This window comes from Coregonus clupeaformis, chromosome 29, assembly GCF_020615455.1.
Source record: "Coregonus clupeaformis isolate EN_2021a chromosome 29, ASM2061545v1, whole genome shotgun sequence".
NCBI lineage: Eukaryota > Metazoa > Chordata > Actinopteri > Salmoniformes > Salmonidae > Coregonus > Coregonus clupeaformis.
In genome coordinates, this window is record NC_059220.1 from 29,179,575 (window position 1) to 29,196,164 (window position 16,590).

At 43.1% G+C, this 16,590-nt stretch overlaps 1 protein-coding gene across 6 annotated transcripts in view; it reads left to right on the forward strand.

Annotated features, from left to right (window-relative positions):
- LOC121544911 (steroid hormone receptor ERR2) overlaps positions 1–16,590 on the forward strand; it is a 62,463-nt gene that overhangs the window by 26,623 nt on the left and 19,250 nt on the right. For all 6 annotated transcript variants that reach the window (XM_041855155.2, XM_041855157.2, XM_041855156.2 and 3 more), the window contains one exon: positions 8,120–8,236. In XM_041855155.2, the coding sequence (XP_041711089.1) occupies positions 8,120–8,236 (117 nt within the window). The remainder of the gene's footprint in view (positions 1–8,119; positions 8,237–16,590) is intronic.

A 16,590-nucleotide genomic window follows, 5' to 3' on the forward strand; every position in this document is an offset into this window, starting at 1 on the left:
GAATTGGAGAAATTAAAATGAAAACTACAGGAGGCAAATGAAATATTGAAATATTTAGCTATAGTAATGTCATGCAGGAAGGGAAACATACAGTGAGCTCCAAAAGGATTGGGACAGTGACATTTTTAGCTCTGTACTCCAGCACTTTGGATTTGAAGTGATATAATGACTATGAGGTTAAAGACTGTCAGCTTTAATTTGAGGGTATTTTCATCCATATTGGGTGAACCGTTTAGAAATTACAGCACTTTTTGTACATAGTCCCCCCATTTTAGGGGACCAAAAGTATTGGGACAAATTCACTTACTGTATATGTGTGTTAAAGTACTCAAAAGTGTAGTAGTTGGTCCCATATTCCTAGCACACAATGATTACATGAAGCTATATGGTTTGTTTTGGTTGTTTTTCAGATTAAAATGAAATACAATTGCATTGGTCACAAGTGCCGAATACAACAGGTGAAGACTAGAGTGAACAATGCAGAGCTAAAAAAGGAAGACAAATATTTGCTAAATAAAAAGGAAATAGTAACACAATAAAAACAATGAGGCTGTATTATTTTGTGCCCATTTAGAAATGAATAGTAAATAATGTATTGTATCATTTTGGAGTCACTTTTATTGTAAATATGTTTCTAAACACTTCTACATTAATGTGGATGCTACAATGATTACGGATAGTCAAATCAAATCAAATCAAATTGTATTTGCCACATGCGCCGAATACAACAGGTGTAGACATTACAGTGAAAGGCTTACTTACAAGTGTTAAGTAAAAAAAATAAAAGCAAATAACTAAAGAGAAGCAGTAAAATAAAATAACAGTAGGGAGGGTATATACAGGGGGGTACCGGTGCAGAGTCAATGTGCGGGGGCACCGGCTAGTCGACTTAATTTAGGTAATATGTACATGTGGGTAGAGTTAAAGTGACTATGCATAAATAATAAACAGAGTAGCAGCAGCATAAAAGAGGGGGGTGGGGGGGCAGTGCAAATAGTCTGGGTAGCCATGATTAGCTGTTCAGGAGTCTTATGGCTTGGGGGTAGAAGCTGTTAAGAAGCCTTTTGGACCTAGACTTGGCGCTCCGGGGAAACATTATGTGCAGAATAAATTACAAATAACGCAAAAAAACACACATAATAGTACAATTGGTTAGAGGGCTGTAAAACGGCAGCCATCTTCTCCGGCGCCACTTCTTCTAGTCCTGAATGAATCGTGAATAATGACGAGTGAGAAAGTTACAGACACACAAATATCATGCTAACCTCTCACCAATACAATAATGGGAGGTTAGCATTTTCCAATCAAATCAAATGTTGTGTCACATGCGCCTAATACAACAGGTGTAGACCTTACCGTGAAATGCTTACTTACGAGCCCTTAACCAACAATGCCAAAAAAGTGAGTATGAAAAATGTGCTAAATAAACTAAAGGGAAAATAGTAACTAAAACAATAACAAGGCTATATACAAGGGGTACCGGTACTGAGTCAATGTGCAGGGGTACGGGGTAGTTGAGGTAATTGAGGTAATATGTACATGTAGGTAGGGGTAAAGTGACTATGCATAGATAATAAATAGAGAGTGTCTGAATAATGTGAATGGTACTGTGTGTATGTGTGTGTTTTGTATGTGTGTGTGTTGGAGTGTCAGTGTAGTATCTGTGAGTGTGTGGTTAGAGTCCAGTGCCTGTGCAAGAGAGTGAGTGCAAAAAATAAGAATAAATAAGGGGTCATTTTGGGGGATATGATATTTATCCCTCTAACTTTCTCACTCATCATTATTCACGATTAATTCAGGATTATCCTTAATCTTGGTAGCATCCACATTAATGTAGAAGTGTTTAGAAACATATTATATTCTTTTTTACAATAAAGGTGACTCCAAAATGACCCAATACATTATTTACCATTCATTTCTATTGGCCACCAAATAATCTGAAACACAACCAACACAGCAAATGCATCCAAGAAATGTGTAGAATCTCAAGCTTGATGAAGTCATTGCGTGCTATGAATATGGAACCAAATACTTAACTTTGTACTACTTTAATACATATATAAGTGAATTTGTCCCGATACCTTTGGTCCCCTAAAATGGGGGGACTATGTACAAAAAGTGCTGTAATTTCTAAACAGCTCACCCGATATGAATGAAAATGCCCTCAAATGAAAGCTGACAGTGTGCACTTTAACCTCATAGTCATTGTATTATTTCAAATCCAAAGTGCTGGAGTACAGAGCCAAAACAACAACACAATTGTCACTGAGTGCACTGTATTTATCTTGCAAAGGAGGCAAATGTATTTATTCTATTTTTTGAACTTTTGTCATTGTACATGCCTCAAATATGTTCTGTAGAAATAATGGTCTGTACATCTCAATTTAGGTCCTTAGCTTCTTGAAAAATGACCCCCCTTAAAATGCCATTATTGCTCCCAGGTTATGGAGTGCAGGCTGTCTAGTAGGCCTAGGTGTTGATTTTGGACATCCCAAATCCTATCAGCTTTAAACAGTCTATGTACCTTTGCAGGCAAACAGAAGTATTAGGCCAAATCCTGCTGTTTACCCATGCTGCCATCAGCTATCCTGTCTATTGACATAAGATGAACATTTTCTCTCAAGTAACATAAATGTGCTTTTGTCCCCTCGCTACAAAACATTGATGGCGACACACAATAGAACAGAAAATATCAATCTGGGAAGAAAGAGACGTCTTAAGTGGAGCAATGGCCCAAACGATTAAGAGAGAGGTACATGAAAAGAAAAATTGAAAGGTCTCTTTTTTTTCCTCCCTCACTTTGCATTGTCGATTTGAAATCCCTCGCTTTCTCCTCTTGGAGGGCTGCCTGTAATGGAGCTAATCTGCCGTCGTTTGTCCGAGCCACAGGAGTTTTGTCAATAACAATCAGCGTTTGGAAAGTGTAATTAAGGCCGAGGCTTTTCATTAGGAGGAAGGGAGGGGGCTGTCTCCAGGGAGAGCAGGGCCAATTAGAAACTCAGGCACGCGTCGCACGCTGGGTAATTTCACGGAAAGGAGGGAGAAAAAAAACCTAGGACTTCTTTAGATTGGAGAGGGACCCGAGCGCTCTTTCAGAGGAGGAGAGGCTTAATGGCATAATAATCAGACAGGGGTCCCAGTCCAGGCAGAACAGGACAGGGAGGAGGACCATGCGACTTTTTGGGAGGGGGAGGAGGAGAGGGTGAAAGCCTCTGAAATAATGAAAACCACACAGGATGACTGGAGGAGGAAGAGGGAGCAGTAAACAGTGGGACATAAAGCCCTTGGATGAAGAAGAGGTTGCAGTAGATGAGACCTGATTCTTTAAAGAAATAATGAGGCTGTCTATCCAGGGTGGAGGGTGTGAGACGACATCCCTTAATGAGAACAACACAGAAGACGTGGATTTTACACTCATTCATCACATTGTTTTTAAGCAATAACACTAAAGCTAATGGACTTTTTTCCCTTGAGATCTTTAGCACACAATGAAATGCATTTAATCTGAGAACAATTTGAGAATAGTGACCACACAGTTGACTTTGTCTGCACGGAATATTTTCCAGAAATGTCTGTTTTTTAACCTGGGGTTCCTAGCTTCATTTAGCGTTGCCTACGCTTCATTTCTCTTCTCTCCTCTACTTCCTTACGTTCTACTTCTGTAAAAGAGACCTGATGCCCCTACCTTTTAGACAGGAGGGAATGGCAAATCCATCTTCTGTCACATATTCATCCAATGAAAAGCCCCCTGAACTCTTACATGGAGATAGATCCATTAGTCAAGCCCAGGCCCAAATGAACGTCAACCTAGATCAGCATCCATCCCGGAAATACTCCTGTTCTCATAGCTCCCTAATCACAGACCCGTCCCGCACCTCGCGTGCCCTGCCAATCAAAAACATCAATCTGTTATTGAACCTTCTTTTTCTCTCATTTTGAACCCAAGTGTAAAATTGCTTGAAAACCAACTGAACTCAGTGGCCCTCTTTTTTATATGAAGTAATAGACCTTGACAGTAAGCCTGTAAAAGTCAGTTTCGATTTTGATGAGAAATACCTGCCATTTTACTGTAATTTACTTACAGGACCTGACTTTCCCCTCACTGCCCTGGCACAGGTCCTGAAAAGCCATAAAATAAATTGAGACAGATAAATATTGAGAGAAGAAAATATTTTTGATGTTATTTGTTTAATACTGTAACCTTTGAAACCAAATATGAACCCAGCGTTCTGGTTCGGGGTATATATAAAACCCTCAAATGCTTGACTGACTGATTGTATGAATAGACATGAATAGACATTTGTCACTGAGGATCAACCCTTGAGCTACAGTGAGGGAAAAAAGTATTTGATCCCCTGCTGATTTTGTACGTTTGCCCACTGACAAAGACATGATCAGTCTATAATTTTAATGGTAGGTTTATTTGAACAGTGAGAGACAGAATAACAACAACAAAAATCCAGAAAAACGCATGTCAAAAATGTTATAAATTGATTTGCATTTTAATGAGGTAAATAAGTATTTGACCCCTCTGCAAAACATAACTTAGTACTTGGTGGCAAAACCCTTGTTGGCAATCACAGAGGTCAGATGTTTCTTGTAGTTGGCCACCAGGTTTGCACACATCTCAGGAGGGATTTTGTCCCACTCCTCTTTGCAGATCTTCTCCAAGTCATTAAGGTTTCGAGGCTGACGTTTGGAACTCGAACCTTCAGCTCCCTCCACAGATTTTCTATGGGATTAAGGTCTGGAGACTGGCTAGGCTACTCCAGGACCTTAATGTGCTTCTTCTTGAGCCACTCCTTTGTTGCCTTGGCCGTGTGTTTTGGATCATTGTCATGCTGGAATACCCATCCACGACCCATTTTCAATGCCCTGGCTGAGGGAAGGAGGTTCTCACCCAAGATTTGACGGTACATGGCTCCGTCCATCGTCCCTTTGATGCGGTGAAGTTGTCCTGTCCCCTTAGCAGAAAAACACCCACAAAGCATAATGGTTCCACCTCCATGTTTGACGGTGGGGATGGTGTTCTTGGGGTCATAGGCAGCATTCCTCCTCCTCCAAACATGGCGAGTTGAGTTGATGCCAAGAGAGCTCCATTTTGGTCTCATCTGACCACAACACTTTCACCCAGTTCTCCTCTGAATCATTCAGATGTTCATTGGCAAACTTCAGATGGGCCTGTATATGTGCTTTCTTGAGCAGGGGGACCTTGCGGGCGCTGCAGGATTTCAGTCCTTCACGGCATAGTGTGTTACCAATTGTTTTCTTGGTGACTATGGTCCCAGCTGCCTTGAGATCATTGACAAGATCCTCCCGTGTAGTTCTGGGCTGATTCCTCACCGTTCTCATGATCATTGCAACTCCACGAGGTGAGATCTTGCATGGAGCCCCAGGCCGAGGGAGATTGACAGTTTTTTTGTGTTTCTTCCATTTGTGAATAATCGCACCAACTCTTGTCCCCTTCTCACCAAGCTGCTTGGCGATGGTCTTGTAGCCCATTCCAGCCTTGTGTAGGTCTACAATCTTGTCCCTGACATCCTTGGAGAGCTCTTTGGTCTTGGCCATGGTGGAGAGTTTGGAATCTGATTGATTGATTGCTTCTGTGGACAGGTGTCTTTTATACAGGTAACAAACTGAGATTAGGAGCACTCCCTTTAAGAGTGTGCTCTAATCTCAGCTCGTCACCTGTATAAAAGACACCTGGGAGCCAGAAATCTTTCTGATTGAGAGGGGGTCAAATACTTATTTCCCTCATTAAAATGCAAATAACTGTATAACAGTTTTGACATGCGTTTTTCTGGATTATTTTGTTGTTATTCTGTCTCTCACTGTTCAAATAAACCTACCATTCAAATGATAGACTGATCATTTCTTTGTCAGTGGGCAAACGTACAAAATCAGCAGGGGATCAAATACTTTTTTCCCTCACTGTATAAACGTCACTACAGGTTAACCAGTCCAGTATTTGTTATATATATATATATATATTTTGAGGCAGCACATGAGTTGGCCTGTGCTGCTGTAATGTGAGTGTATAATGAGAGAGTATGAGTGTGTGTTGTTAGAGCATGGTCTCGGTTTGTTAGCTTTCAGGTGTGCCTTGTGCATGTGTCTCACCCCGCCCCCGGTGTGGAGGGAAGGGAAGTGGAGGGGGGTGTAGTGGAGGGAGAAGTCTCCCCCGTCAACATGAGCATCCTGTGGGTTAGCCAGGGACCAGGGTCAGCTCTGCAGTGTTTGTCTGGCAGGCAGGCAGCATACCATATACATCTGCCAACAACGCAATCATACTAGGTTTTTAAGTAATTATATCATGTTCAATATCGTGAGGTTTAATCAATATGATAAATCTACAGCCCAGATTCTAGGAGAATGACAAGCAAAAAATGCATTGGATAAAATGAATTTTAAAGGAAGGTTCTTGAGACATAAGGGGTTTGTAGAAAGGTGCCAAAGTATTGCAGTTGATACAGTATCATACAGAACCAACCATAGCAGAGTAACAGCCTATAGATACCAGAGACGGCTACTCTGATTGCCTCCTGTGAACAGATGGGAAATATATTGGCTTATTATTATGGTCTGGTTGTGCTATGACAACAGAGACAACAGGAACAGAGACTATCATACCTCATCACTCCCTTTCCCTCACACCTTTATTTACCCCAATTCCAAAGAGATGAGACGAATTGGCATGATGATTTCTAAGACAGATATAAAGGAGACATTTCTAATTATTTAATACATCTCGGGACCCTCCACTTGATATGTCCAATAATGTTAACATAATTGCATAAGTTGTTAAAGGGGGTTGGAGGGGGAACGCTACTGGAATATTATACAGCTCTCACACTGAATGAGAGTCAGAGTAGAGAGAGAAGCTGGCTGTGTTGGGATGGAATCCCAATGTGTCTGGGTATGGCTGTTCATCTATAGGCAGGAGAGCTGCTGGACCACTGTGTCTGTATGCAGTTAGACAGGATAATACTGGATGTTAGTCTATATTGAAGTCATTTAGGTTCATTTTTCTAAATGTAGAAGTGTACACAGCGTTGAATAGATAACAGTTGAATAGATAACATGGCTTTGTGGTAGATATTAACGAACATAATCCAAGTTTAAGAATTATAAAATAGTATTGTGTCTCCATTGTGCCTCAGAATGTGTTTCTCTGTTTTTCCATTAATGATGGACAATGAATGAGTCTAATTCAGGACCTTGAGCAGCTAGCTATTATTTTGAAACCCTTTATTGAAAACTTGACTTCAGTAAAATGTAGGGACACAAGGAGAATGGCATCGTATATCCTGCCCTTCCTTTCTATTGCTAATGCTACAGTACAGGCAGAAACATCTATTTTATTATGTAGCAATGAAACCCTTTTTCATTGTGTTGTACCGGAATCAGACGCTGTATTGCTGGACTTGAATAATGCATAAGGCCTCTTGTCTGTACACTATGTAGTCAACAATGGCAACAGTGGTAACAACAGGTTTGTGGCTGCCAGAGTATTATGTAAAGTGGCCGGGGGGGGGCGTGTGTCTGGCTCTCTCTCCTGTTATTGAGGCAGCGGGCGGCAGAGGGACACAGGGAAGGGAAGGGGTATGCAGGCTGGATGGCTGGCTGCTCCAGGGGCCTGGAGGGGACACGCTCAGAATTAATGAGGCCAATTTAGCGTGGGGGCCAGGGTGGTGTCTGTGAAGGGGTCCATGAGGAGGACTGGAGGTCTCCTTCTCTCCCTCCCTCCCTCCGGCTCACCTCACCTCAGACACACTACTGTAATGGATTGTTGCACAGGAGATGATGAACAAATGCTGATACCCAATGTCTGGTCTGCACAAACTGATTATAGACTCTAGAATACTGTGTGATATATAGTAACTATTGGTTTTAAATCTACACAGTGACACAATGACAATGCCCTAAAATGTGTATTGTATCCATACTTTTATGCTTACTTTTATTCTTCATGTGTGCCCCCTTTTTTTGTAAAAAGGAGAGAAAAAAGGTCAAAACCTTTAACCTTTTGCTTTTCCTTTGCCTATGACTCAATAGGAAGATACACTGCCTTATGAAGAGTGATCAGGTTAAGGCTAACCACATCTCTTGTTCTCTTCAGGCAACATAGAATACAGCTGTCCCGCCACAAACGAGTGCGAGATCACAAAACGGAGACGCAAGTCATGTCAAGCCTGCCGCTTTATGAAGTGTCTCAAAGTGGGGATGCTCAAGGAAGGTAAGGAGATCTCCTTTTCTTGTGAAAGTGTCTGTCTGTCCATTTGTCTTGGTATCACTCTCTTTATATTATGTCAGCATTATTTAAATGATCTCAACATTCTCCATGGAACGACACCATTCATAGAAGAAGGATGTAAAGACTGGAAACATCAAACAAGGACTTCTGAGAGGAAGTGGTCTCCTCAAAGCTCCCGGCTGATCTAACAGCAGTGAGTGGGCCCATGCCAGTCCAGACCAGTGTGAGGGATGTTGGCTGCAGCCTGCTGTGCCTGCAGCCACAGCCAGACAACTGATCTGAGCCTCCTGGCCTGGCCTGTTCTGTCCTCCCCCTACCAACACAGCAGTAAATCATGTGCAGTTGAGCTGGGGACAGAAATATGCTGAATAGGTCGATCCTACTGTCTGAGTAATAGAAATGTAACAGTATTCCGACTGGAAAGGCTTCTGCTAGGTCCCTGAGCACACACTCCGGCCAGTCTCAGCTCTCCCTGGCATATTGATCCGCTAAATGTTTTCCGAACATCTCAGCTCTCTTCCTGTGGATGGTTTTTTAAAGTCACGCCAACTGGGAATTCAGTGACAATTAAACATGCTGCCGATGGAGTTCTCTGGCTCGGTTTCTTCCCCCCTGCCAGGCCCCCTGAGACCCCAGGCTGGGCTGCTCCTTCCGGGGGGGGCGGACCATAGCCCCCTAGCCCCTTACCTACCTGGCCCCAACCCCATGCATTACTGCTGCTTTATTCCCCTCTCCTCCTCACTTGTTGGTCTCTCCAAACAGCCCCAACACATGAATAATGAGAGCAGTGTAGCTGGGGAATGGAGAGGAGGTGTCATATTTATTTAGCTGCCCGCTGGGAAGAGCTCTTTAAGGAAACATACTGTACTTTTTATGTCTTGCTTTTGAGCGAGCGCTGCTGAAAATAGGTGAAGTGGTGCTTATGTTTGACTAAGCATGATTGTCCCTCCACTCCCACTGTACTACAGGATATACTCAGGAGGAGATGTTCTCTATTACGGTGGCAGAAAAACACAACAAGATTAGTTATTTTATACTCTCACGAAATACTCCATAGCAGGAGCCTAATTATCATACCTTAAAATATGTTGTTGATTAAATGTTAATAATTGTTCATGTTGTTTTGTTAATCCCTACCCGTCAACATGACATGCAGTATACCCAGCTTTTACCCCACCCGTCTCCCTTAATTCACCAGAGACTGGAACATATATTGTAGATCCTGTCCCATTAGGATGTAGTGATGTAGTGATTTCAAGTCTCCAACTCCAGCCACAGAGTAGCCTATATAGATCTCTGCTTCGTAACAGAATCTCCTTACTGCATGCAGTGAGATAAAGAGACTTGGCCAGAAAGACAGACTAGTCGCATTACTATCTGATGAAAAATGTATGCCAATATTTCATCTGGAGGAATAAGAGACTACAAAATAGGTAGTGATGGCCATAAATGCATGGCCAGTTTCGGGTCAAAGTAGGAGATTGTATAAAGAGAGTGTATAGCTCAAATTTGCAGAGAGAGACTTATCCCAGCGTTCTAATGCATACTTCTGTATATTCAGCATATCCACAGATTGAAAACGACCCTCGTTTTTACAGAGTGGGTTTCGCCACATATTACAAAGGAGGTAGAGATTATTTCTGGCTATATGAAGACCTGCGGGAACCCGGTCCCCCTATCACCCTCCTCTCTCCCACCTCCAGAAACGTTTTTTTAAACACAATCAAAAGAAGTAAATACATTTCCCAAATGAACAGAAAGATGTGAAATGCATCTTAGCGTGTGTGTGTGAAACCAATGAGTCTGGTTATGGGGACAGGAGGAGACTAGTCTAAGCTCTATGAAGACATCGGCTCAACGCCATGTTCAGAGGCTGGAGATGGTCAGCGCTCATGTGACTGAAGCTACCACTCTGGAGTTCATTACTGCAGAAAGGTCATCCAGTCAATGGAAAAAACACCTAATTATAACTTTACAGCTCAGCTCTAGCAAAGGTGCAATGCAGTTTCCTACCGTCAGGCGCTCTACGAAACTACAGAACGTTTGAATGCACCACAACACACCTAACCTCTCTATGATATGACTGAATTTCTAGACATTCAGGGAGATCTTGGAAGTGCAATGGAATTTTCCCTCAGTGCCCATGTTAAAGTTATTAGTTGATACCGTTGAAACGCAAGGCATTTCAAGGTTTTACCTCCGCTACTGATTAAGCGAGTACATGGTAAGGAATTAGTGCATGTATTTGGTCCATTGGAAAAGGCTCCAGTTTATCTCTGTAGACGTCTTAAGGGAAGTGTAAGGGAAGTGATCTTCAAAGATCAGCAGTCCGCTTAAAGGGGATCTGCCAGAGACTTGAGTTGAATCGCTCTACTTTCCCCCGACTGTATAAAAGAGGAAGTGATCAATAGAAGAATCAAATGTCACAGGCTACAGGTTTTTCCTCTGATCAATGGAGGGGGATCAGAGCTGAGGAAGAGAAAGAGGAACAGATACTATTGAGAGATTACATTGACATAATTCAGTGGCAGATGCCCTCTGCCCTATCACACACACACACACGCACGTCGCACACACACACACACACACTACACACACTACAGTATGCAATCTGCTACCTCTCTGTAAAAGGCTACGATCATGTTATGTTCCCTGGGCTGACAGGTGAGAGCATTACAACAGAGATGAACATATGTTTTAAAGGAAGGGGGATGGTGCTGATACACAATGTACCTCCCTGTATATCACTCTTATTATAAGACAGATGCACGGTAGAACAACCACATCCCATTATAGCACTCCTGTTATCCTCACAATAATATTTTGTACATACACACAAGCCATACATAAACATAACAATACCAGACATACAGTATAGAGTCACATGTCGATTCAAGCCAACACATTAGTAACACACTGACTGCCAATGAGTGTGTGCTTCAGGAGATGGGGAATCAATTGTTTGGTTCCATTAGAACCTAGTAAAAGAATGAACAGACTAATGTTTTTCCACATAGTGTAGCTTGGCCTTCAAATGGAGCCTGCGTCTTGAGTGGGGAGTGAACCAAGCATGATGTTACTGCAGTATGGTATGGTAGCTCCACTGCGCTACGGGCAGGTGGATGGAGCATGTGGTGAGAGCGTACGTAGGCCTCGGGGTCAGCAGACTGGGGGGCCAATCAGCAGATAGGGATGGACAATGTGTGACCATTTTTCCGCTGCCCTCGCTCATCACCACTCGCGGTAAAAAATGCTGCAACACGTTACAAGCATGCAAAGCTGGCAACAGGAGCCCTTTAAAATAGTGCTGACGGTGGTTTAGCGGGGCGGCTGCCTTGAAAGGCAGAGTTCAGTTCACCATGCCTTGCCATGTGGCCTTCTGATTTTCCCAGCTAAAATAGGGTCCGCCTAAGCCCCCCTTGGCACTGCCAACCATCCCAGACATCCTGACACTTTCCCCAGGGAGAGACACCCAGAACAGGTGAGGGGCTCAAAATAAGGGCTCCTGCCTCGGCCGGCCACACAAAGTGAGTGAAGACAGGCCCTTTTGTAGGCGTGTGCTCTGAGGGGGATTATTATTGTTTTTGGAGAGAAAGAGGAGCCCTGGGTCAGCTGACCCCAGTCCCCGCCCCTAGCCCGCCGCTAATCCGTGTGCAAATGCCAGCCACCTTGGCCAGAAGCCCTCTACCCCTGAACCCTGCTTTGAAGAGCTGACACCCGAGCTCACCGCCCACTACCGCCCTCCCTTTACCCACCCACCGGGTGATGGTGCCGGCCGTAAAACACAGTGGTGTCTGGTGATGAGGCCGGACTCACCCCTTTTTACACACACGTTCACAAGCACGCAGACACGTTCACATTCACACACACACTCATACAATACAGACGCACTGGCCACAAACAAACAATCCAAAGCTTGGTCCATGGCTCACCGAAGTGGGCTTGGCAACGGTCTCTTTTTCTCCAAGAGGAGTCAGACACATGGAATGAACTACTCTACTTCTCTCTCTCTCCAACACACTCCCTTGCTCTCTGTCTCACTGTCTCCACCCGTCCTCCCTTCCTCCGTGTATGGCCCTGTTTGACTGTAAAATGAGACAGGTTAGTGCCAAGCTTTGATTCCTGTCAGCATCTGTTAATTATGGCCGGGACTGTTCTAATTAAAAGAGGCACCCATGTACCTCGGACTCCTCGTCACCATGGCTTTATGCTGGCTGACATACACAGCCACATGACTTAACAGACCAGTCCAGCCAGCCCAGCCCAGCCAGCCAGCCCAGCCCATCCCAGCCCAGCCCAACACCACGGGACAGCTCATGGGGTACATCCATACCACCTGGCTGTATCTGAGCTCCTCAGGAGAGCCCAAAGAAACCGTAGAATTTGGTGACATCACAGTTATCAGCGGTAGGAATTTTCCACTCCTACAGTACCACAAGCAGAAACTGAATCGGAACGCTCCTAAGCACTTAAACCTAGCAAGCACTGACTTGGTGATATCGGAGTCCATTTTGTCATGAGTTCATACTCAAGGCCTCGTCCCTGAATAGATTTACTGGTCAAATATTTCTTGACACTTTCTTTACATGCTACATGTGAAGGAAGTAAATTGTGAAATGAGGAAGTGGTGATTGTGACTGTAATGTGGCAGCCATCAGATGATCCCCCAGTGTTTGCTGCGAATGATGGGTCTCTGCTGGGAATTGTGGGTAATTAGGTTAGTGGGTTGTCAGTCAGGAAATTGAAAGACAATCCTAATCAGATTTGTGTTTCTAGGGAATCAAATAATTTATATAAGTAGAATAAAATCTCCTTATTCTACTCCTACAAGATAATACGATTTGCTGTAGCCACCGATGCATACAGTCTAGCTTGGGGAGAAGGGGGTATGGCTCTGTCAGTGGAAGGGGTGAAATGGAAAATTACTGTTTTCATAATCCATTGTTTCAGCTCTTTCTATGGAATGAAGGCTATTCTTTACATACTACATCATCTCCTTTTTTTCTCCCCATCCACCCCCACTGTCTGTTCCTGCAGCGACCTCTAATCACCGAACATAGGGGCATCCAAACCCATCCTCCACGAGAGTACAGGCTGAGGGGGAAATTGTGTTAGCCTCATTTGCAGTGGCCACACAATGCCCAGCTCTGACACCATCTTTACAGTTATAAAGTGATGAAATCATCAAGCAAGTGCTCTCCCTGCAAGTGATTTTAGCAGAGGGGACTTGGTGCGCTGACAAATGAACCCCTCCCCCTCCCTCTCCTCCGTCTTCTCCTCCACCAGCTAGACATACTGGATAATACCTCTGATCAGAGGTGCTCTCAAATCTAGTTTAGCATCCATTTGTTTAGAGGGTTTAGGTTATACGTAATGGATAAATGGATAGGTATTTGCTATACAGGGTTAAGATACATCAGGCACACTCAGCTGTGTGAAGGACAGTGTCCCTGTGGGGCTGCATAGGGTGATGTGCAATATACATCAATGTTTTGCATACGATTAAATTAAATCACCAAACACTGTGCTGTATCAAATAAATGGAACACTGCAGATTAAATATTTTAACTACACTACCGGTCAAAAGTTTTAGAACAGCTACTCATTCAAGGGTTTTTCTTTATTTTTACTATTTTCTACATTGTAGAATAATAGTGAAGACATCAATACTATGAAATAACACATATAGACTCATGTAGTAACAAAAAAAGTGTTAAATAAATCAAAATATATTTTATGATTCCATATGTGTTATTTCATAATTTTGATGTCTTCACTATTATTCTACAATGTAGAAAATAGTAAAAATAAAGAAAAACCCTTGAACGAGTAGCTGTTCTAAAACTTTTGACCGGTAGTGTATGTTGAAAAATAATAGAATAGAAAGGACAATCCAAATGGAAACATTCTTATCAAATAATGAGATAATAACTTATGTTATGATGAGGTTGGTGACATTTACAGTATCAGTGCAGGACCTGGTCCCCTATGAGTGGCAGAGAGGGATAAGGCCTCACTCCTGTCCCATGAAAGAGGGGTAAAATAAGGAGGTTTTATTGGAAAGCTACCCTCTATCTATCTATCGGTGTCATAACACATGGTGTATAGCACTGTTCCTGTACACAGCCAGACAGTGTATGTATGGGGTTGTGGATTCACTCCAGAGGTTGGACCAAGTCACTATTATTCGAGTCACAAGCAAGTCTCAAGTCACAAGGTCCAAGTCTCAAGTCGAGCCCCAAGTAGAATGGATCGATTCTAGAGTCAAGTCCAAGTCGTGCATTCTAAGAGCAAGTCAAGTCGAGTCCAGTCACAAGGCAATGACTTGTTCAACTACAAATCTTTGTCTGTTTATTGAGGAACCAGACAGCCCTTTTCATTATTTTGTCTATAACACATTTAGATTATGTAATTTTAACAACACATTTCAAATGCAAGCTTCATAAGTAAATTATCCATTTCAAGCCATTTTGACATACCAAGAGACCTATGCTAGTAATTGTTGCTGATGCCTCATTGCTGGTGAGCTTGCAAAGTAAACGGTTCATATTCTTGAACACCAAACAATTTTTGGAGCTGCATACTCATTTATGGCAATCCTCTCTCCCTACAATTTGACGTTTGCGCTGCACCCAATCCTATAGCTGTTCAGCAAATCAGCAATCTGTTAGCTAGCTCAGTGATTTTCAAACATTTTGCGCCGCGACCCCCAAAAAGGCGTGGTTCAAAGCTTGCGACCCCCCCCCCCGCGCGCACGCACATGCACGCGTGCACAGGGCGAACATGAGCGCACAATCGCTGTGCACATGTTGCCTGTCATTACAGCCATGAACGGTGATGCATTTTCAAAATGCAAGATACTGAAATAAACTGCGTTAAACACCTGCATTTTGAGCTGAAAGTCATTCATGTTAGCAATCAATATCAACTACGGATATCATGTCACTTCTCTGGAGTCCAGAGCAAGCAGGATCATACGGCCTACCTGTGTGCAGCGGAGGTTGCAGGATCGGATGGAAAGCATGATCTGTCTGTAGCCTTTTTCTTCCTCACAAATATTGTGATTAATTCGCCAGAATATGTTACAATTTCATCCCATAAGTATTGAAGGTCGTGCGATGTTACAGCTATCTTTAGACATGTGCAGTACCACTGAGGTATATAATTATACCCACCCAAACTAGGCCTATCTGAAATATGAAATGATCAATGAAATCACCAGGTAGCCTATTGTTTTGGAAAATATAATATTGCCAGGCAAAACCGGAGAAACTGAAACAAGTGCTTTCTGGTCACTAATCTGGATATGTGCGCCTGCCTTTGTGTGCCAATGTTGATGACTGGTCATTGGTCAACAGTCAAGACTGAAACTTTTGGGTTCTTAAACACAGATTATATGTTTTTGAAACAAGAATTGGGTGCAATACTGTAGGCCTATGTTAGTGACCAGATTGAATAAGCAAAGGTATAAATATGAAATACAAATGGTAGGCTATATGTAGCCTATTCAAATATGTATAAACAATCATATTTTTCCCATTCAGTTACACACTCGCAACCTCCCAAAACCTCACTGTGCTAGCTCACCCAACCTGTGTTGATTGACAGTTTGCTGGTCCAATCAGAGGGCTGAGTGTGCGTTTCACTAGTGTTTTGTTTCCAAGTGCAATACTGTCTGGATCATTTTTGGCCATGAAGACTCTGTGCCACAAAATGAGTGACAAAACGTTACAAAACCTGGCCATATAATTAAGTCATCCATCTCAAGTCAAAGTCGAGTCCCGAGTCTTGAGGCACCAAGTCAAGTGTCAAGTTATTTTATTTTCTATCAAGTCGAGTCTCAAGTCATCAAATTTGTGACTCGACTCCACACCTTGGATTCACTCCTCCTACAGTAGCTACATGGCTAGATGCAGAGGCCCCTTGACAGCTGAGCGCACAGGTACCAGCCTGGTTGCTCATTAGTATTCCGTCTGCCTCACACAAAAAGCTAAATAATTAGAGGGCCAGTCTGTGAGATCATTGACCCTGCGTTAAATATTCTTATGTTTAGAGCTCCTTCAGGCTCGGCAGTGTCACAGTAGACCAGCCAGGCATGGACCACATATGGGAACGCAGCGCCAGCCGGCAGTCTCTCTGACACTCCCTGTACTGTACTCTCACCATGCAGACAACAGAACAGAGCCCTTCCTCTGGGCAGACACTCACAACTCAACTCGGTCAAGTTTCTAGTTTTCATGCTTCCTCGTTATAACAAGAGGAGTACTTTTGATTCTGATCATGTAAAAAAAAATCGGAGAAGAGGGTATCTAAGTGTGTGACAGGGAATTAGACGT